Here is a 6,446-nt window from a genome sequence, read left to right on the forward strand (position 1 = left end):
GTAACTGCTTTAGAAAGGTCATCCCCTTGAATTTGAGCGGTCTGGAGAGGCCTAGGTCACTAAGCAGCTTCTGTGCTTCCGACAAAGAGGTGCAAGAGCATTATCGGCCTTGGTACGAAAATATGAGGTGAAAGGGGAACCTCCAGTTAAATGTAATTCTGTGCTGTTGTAGGATCTGTAAGGCAGGTTTCAGCTTTCGTTACTTGGCTTTTGTCGAGGGAGCTAAGTCAGCAAAAACCTGGTATTCATATCCTTGGAAAACAAGAGAGTCTTTGTCTTGGTCTACCTGTGGGATGCTCTCCTTCGTGAGGTAGTATAGAAACTTTACTATAATGTCCTGTGGGGGCCCATCTTTCTGGTGGTGCACCAAAGCACGATGAATGCACTGGAATTCTAGGCTGTGCTCCGCTGGCTCCATCTTGGAGGTCGCATATATGTAAGAGCCTCTTTAATGGATCTGCCTCTCTGTTTGCCTATGGTGCCCGGTGGTGACCTTATTGCACATTTGCTGATTCCCCAGCTGCAGGGGAAGCTTGTGGAGCCATGCGGTGTGGATCTGGCAGGTGTCATCACCATGTAGTTCCTGGCTGGATGCAAAGTGCTCTCAAAGCACGTCCTCGATCATGCGCCCCCTGATGTTTTTTTATTCTAATTGTACACTGGCATGTTCACCCCAGCCAATGCACTAAACACACAGCAGGTGGTGTGCGTTGCCTGACACAATGCCGATGTGTGATAATTCATTCAATTCTATAGGCACAGCGGGGTGCAAGGAGGATGTTCCTCGTTGCATCCCGCTGCACTGAAAAAAAAGTACAGCATACCTACTTTTTCTCCAGCACACACCACCACGTTATGATGGGCCCTGGCAGCCAATCAGCTACAAGCTCAGTTCAAGTAAATACAATTCAAACAGTGGGAGATTCGTCCATCAACGCTCGTAAGCACTGATGAAGGAATCTCTTCTATTTTTTTTGTTCAGCCCACAGGTTTAAGTGAAACAAATGGAAAATGCACTCATCAATTCATAACAAGGTTTAAGCAAGGTGCATGTGGAAGGGCTTTACAAAGTACAAAAACAAATATTTCACAGCACACTCACCAGCCAGCCTGCAAAAAAAAAAAAACACTTTCGAAAAACGACTTTCATGTAAGTAAGATGCTTACTTACATTTGCCCATCTTTCCAGCACATCAGAGATTCCTATGCTTTGCTGAGGGGGCCCCTGCACTACCAGTTTATGGTCCTGCCCTTTGGCCTCTCGTCAGGACCTTGGGTATTCATTGGGTATGCTAAGTTCATGTGGGCTCTGCTGGACAACGTGACATTTGACAATCCAGATGTTACAAAATGGATTCTGCAACTTCAGAAATGATTGCTGGAACTGAATCATTGTTTGAATTATCTGTGTCTAGTCCTGGGCACAGCTCTGGGCAGAGTGTTCCTTCCAGAGGAAAAACCTTTGACAGTCCCATTTTTCCAGGTTCACTGCAGACCTCTACAACCTAACTTTCTGTTACCGTGTGATAAGTCAATCTGGTCTCTGGACAGACCGATTCATCTATTGCAGGGGACCAGGTTGTTCCTCGCCTAGTGGATCAAAAATCTGGCTCTGGAGTCGGGGAAGTCATTCCTTCCCACCTTTTGGATGATCCTCATGATGAATGCCTGCCTGTCGAGCTGGGAAGGAGCCCTGCCAATTCTGTTAGTTCAGGGGACTTGGTCATCAGAGGAATCTCATCTCGCAGTTAGTATCCTGGAACTTTGGGTAATTTGGCTGTCTCGTCAGCATTGTACCATGCTACTGGAGAGTCATCCGATCCGGGTTCAGTCAGATAACACTACTGCAGTGGCATACATCGTCATCAGGGAGGAACCAGAAGACTTGCTGCGGCAAGAGAGGTAGATTAGATCCGGTCCTGGGCAGAACTTCACACTCCAGCCTTGTCAGCTGTATATATTGAAGGCATGAACATTTTGCAAACATACTCGGGAGAGTAATCCCTACACTTGGAGATGTTCCAGGCCTTTTTGTCACATGTAAGGGAACATCGGATGAGGACCTCCTGGATTCCAGGTTCAACAAAAAACTGCACAGGTTTGTTTCCAGGTTCAGAAACATCCAGATTTTAGAAGCATCCACTGCTTCCACCTGTGCAGTGGATGCACTGGTGGCTGCGGGGATTATTACACCCTGAATTATGCCTCTCCTCCCCAAAACTTCTTTCTCACCTGCTTCAGAGGACCAAGATGGAGACCATGGATGTGGTACGCTGACCTGATAAGACTCCTGGCAGACACTCCGGGGGCTCTACCGGTCCATCAGGTGCTTTTGTCCTGAGGACTGATTTGCCATGGATGGACCCCGTAAGAGTACTCCAGCTTCTCAAGCCTAAGTGGCTTAGGTAGACCATCATCGAAGCTTATGATATTAAGGATTGGATTCCACCCTTTCCTGTTGAGGTGCTCTCTACTAAATCTACTAGATGCTTGAAGCTTTTTGGCTTCAAGCATCTGTTTCCAACATTTTCAGAGCTGCCACCTGGCCTTCTGTTTACAATTTCTACCAGGTGGATGTTGCAGCCTCATCTGATGGCAGCTCCTGGAGTAAGGTCCATCAGGCTGCTCTTCTTTTCTTGGGCCTGTTTCTTTCCTGTACCACCTATTTCTCTGTTGGACTACTTTTGGACATCCTGAAGGTGAGTGACTTCCTGTGTCCCACAGTAGACCAAAAAAGAAAGAAAATAGGACTTTTGTGCTCCCATAAAATCATTTTCTTGGAGCCCACTGAGGAACACAGGTTCCAACCCTCTGTGTTTATGATAATGCTCTCAGGTACTGCTTTGCTGAGACATGCTGGTAGTAGGAGGGTTATTCATGGACTGGCCTACAGATTTTTGTTTGCCAGTGTACAGTTCTCCTGTAAGTGCCAGTATACCCAAAGGTTAAACACTCCCTGTGTCCCTCATTGGGCTCCCAAAAAATATTTTAGATTAAGTGCAAAAATCCTGTTTTACTGCTCCCTTTCACAATGCAAGTCTGTGGGTCAGCGGACTCATTGAAAGTGTGCCCCCTGTGTGGCTGATATTTCAATGGTTGCTAGGAGAAAGACAGAGCAATTGCATAGCCACTGAGAGCTCCCTCTATTAGTTCATTTCAATTTCTCTATTTAATAAATGACAAAATATGGAAGAGTAAGCTTGTAAAAATGTGAAAGTCCTATAAAAAATTATTTTATAGGGTCTGTGACAGATTCAACCATCACTGGGGTTGTTGGAGGAACCTGGGGGCTAGCCTCCTTCCTACTGACTATGGACCTAGGACTATGGAGACCCCCCTCGGACCTCTTGGGGTTACAATGAACTATTGTTGATTTATGTGTGCAGTGGATATGCTGCATATTTCCCCTGGCATTACATTTAAGTCACCCTCTGCCCATTAAAGGTACAGGAGATGAATCCAGCATCACTGAAGGGGGTTAATTCTGGACTTAGACTCCCATTGAACTTGTTACAGTCTATTTGTCCATTTGTTTCATTGTGTTAATGATAATATAGCTGACTCTAGGTGTAAATGAGTAGATTATCCTACGCTAGACACTCAGGAGATAATCCCATCATATTTGTTTTCCCTCTCCCTATTGTTTCTTTAAGGCATCGAGGAGGGGTTTGTTTGATTGCATTATGTTTTTAGACCACCAGAACTGTATAAATACTGTGATGGTTTTCAATGAAGCCAGTTCCTGTTTTTACTTCAACATTAGTGTTGTCTGATGATTGGGGTAAATCTTTATTATTTTGGGAGTTTTCGTTTTCTGTCCTAATATATTGGTTCCGTCCAATAATTAGGCAGATTTGGGCTGAGGACGCTGAAATTCGGGTTCCAGCGGAGAGGAAGCTACATAGTGATGGAGGCACCCAGTCAGGGTGTCGCGCGGTCCGTCACAGGGTTACTTGGTGATGATAGTGCCAAATACACTGAGTGGCCAGCCTATTATGACCACCTGACGTTTGTAGGCAAATTAGCTATAATTTTGTGCTGAAGTTGCTAGAGGGCCAGGTCATTATAAATAGGGAAGCAGGTTGTTTACCACGACAGTAGAAGTGATTTTTCTTTCTGAAGATATGGCTAAACAACGCGATTTAACAGCCTTTGAACGTGGGATGATTGTTGGCGCTCGGAGCCATGGAGCGAGTATCAGCAAAACAGCAGAATTCGTTAAATGTTTAAGAGGAGCTCATTGTTAAAGTATTTAAAGACCGGACTGTCAGCCGAAAATCTGGGTCTGAACGTGCAAATTGTGGCCGTCAGCGACTATTCAATGTTAGGGCAGAACGGAGAGTGGCAAGACTGGTACAAGACAACAGAAGGGCAACAGTGCAGTGTCAGATTCCTCGCATCACCTTTCAACATCTCGTGGAGTCACGAGGCGGCCCATCGAAGTCATCTCGTGGAGTTATCTCGTGGCCCAACGAAGTACTGATGGGGTGGTCATAATAATCTGGCCACTCAGTGTATATGCGAACTGAAAGTATACTACTCGGAATGCTTTTAATCCTTATTTCTCTTCTGCATACCGTATTATACTTTGTGATCGTTTAGTTTAGACTAGGCGTGCAATACCAATGTAGGAACTACATGATTATATGACCGCCACTATAAATATTTGTTTTCTTTTAATATTAGAAATAAAATGTAATGTGATCCTTTTGTTTCCCTGTGCAGGTCCTCCTATATTGTCGATGGTGTTCCATCTTCTTATTTCATTTCTGTTAGATGAGAATACATTTGGCTCTGCATCTCCATATTCCAAGGCTCTTCATGACTTTGGGTTACATGGGTTAACACAGTTTGGTGCTAGTAACCCTATCCAGTTTCGACAGCTTATGGGTTCTTCCACAGCACTACGGTCTCGTCTAGAAGCTGCTCTTCGGGGTAACCAAGAAAGCCTCAAACCTAAAGTGTCTTCTCGCAGTGTCAAGGGAGGAGGACAAGGCTCCCCAAGCATTCAGCTGAAGACAAATTTCCTTTGAAGTTAACATACTTGCAGCTTCCACTGTTTAGTTCTTCCAGTCTTCTCGCAGAATCCGTGCTTACTTAGCTCCTTTGATATTAGAAGTGCCTGCAGAAGAGTGACAACATAAAATGCAGGCTTCATAGTAAATGGATTGAAGGATTTCTAGTATATGCCACAATAATATTCCTTGTCAGTTTTAACCCGTATGCCTTAATGAATTGGTGGTCAAGAATGTTAACAGAGTCACTTTATTGCTCAAGTCTTGTTAAACTTCTTGCACTACAAATAAACTCCATCATCTTCCAGAATAGTTTCCAGACCCATTGACTGTGAATGTGGAAGCATTGTAATCATTAATGATGATTTTGTAAGTACAAGCAAATGCAAAAGAGAGGCAAATTTTTAGACCTCAGTAAATTGTTTTGGTAAAGTGCTTCTTAAACTTTTCCTTGAGTTCCAGAAACAGAGCATGTTTTCCCTCTTTGTAGAAATATAGTGGAAATTGTTAACGGGCAGAATTGAAGTTACAATTTCTGTTATTTTTCCCTGGAAGTCTGAAAATATGTCCTGTTTTGTGTCTGTTAGGGAAAAATCTGGGAAACACGGGTTGATTTACTAAAGTAATCAAGAGTTTTACTTAGAAATGTCATTATTCACTAAGCTTTCAACCAATCATGTACCAGCAAAATCCTGGTGTTTTGTTTTCTTCTAATTTTCCTTCCACATAATTGGGTACTCAGAATGATCACAGGTTTATATTATTTATTAGCATTAATTATGCAAAGTGAACAGCCTTTATTTCTTTAGTAAATCAACTCCACTGTTATTGGGTTGTATTATGTAATATGGGAAGATAAGGGATATGTGGGCGACATTCATTAGACTTGTACATGCTGAAAATCAGGTAATTTCCGCTAAAATGTACACTTTATATCATTTACATTTCTAAGCAGTAAAAATATGCAGCTGTAATTTATAAATTGTGCACGTCATAGAAAAAAGTGTACAGTGCACATAAATTACCTGTTTATTAATCTACTCGAGTTTAACGAATGCCCCCCTATGTTTGCAGTGGTTCTCTTTTTAAACTGTTCTTCCTGTTAATCAAAATTGTGCCTCTTTTTATTGCACTTTGTAGCAATTTCTGTAGAATATGTTGTATTGTTTAACAAACCAGATGAGTAGAATGGTTAGGATGATGAAGGATGTATTATTAACTAACCTTGTACTGACTGTGATGTGATGAAGAATGCTCTACAGATCTTCTGTCTTGCACTGCCGTTCCGATTTTTTAACTGTCTGCATATTTTTCCTGTCAAATGCATTACTTACCTGACATCTTGGTATCTATTAGATTAACACTAGAGAAAATCATTTTCATTCTAAATGTCCATGGGTGCCAGTACCCTATCAAAGAAATTACCCAAAT

The 6,446-nt window shown here is 42.7% G+C and overlaps 1 protein-coding gene across 1 annotated transcript in view; it reads left to right on the top strand.

The window, feature by feature from the left end:
* The window catches only part of HEATR5A (HEAT repeat containing 5A), a 74,075-nt gene extending 68,799 nt beyond the window's left edge, over positions 1-5,276 (top strand). The window contains exon 35 of the mRNA XM_018554155.1: positions 4,726-5,276. Coding sequence (XP_018409657.1) covers positions 4,726-5,033 — 308 coding nt within the window. The 3' untranslated portion in view covers positions 5,034-5,276. The remainder of the gene's footprint in view (positions 1-4,725) is intronic.
* Positions 5,277-6,446: the final 1,170 nt, after the last annotated feature.

Source organism: Nanorana parkeri, unplaced genomic scaffold (genome assembly GCF_000935625.1).
Source record: "Nanorana parkeri isolate BGI_ZX_2015 unplaced genomic scaffold, ASM93562v1 scaffold144, whole genome shotgun sequence".
In the NCBI taxonomy this organism is placed as follows: Eukaryota; Metazoa; Chordata; class Amphibia; order Anura; family Dicroglossidae; genus Nanorana; species Nanorana parkeri.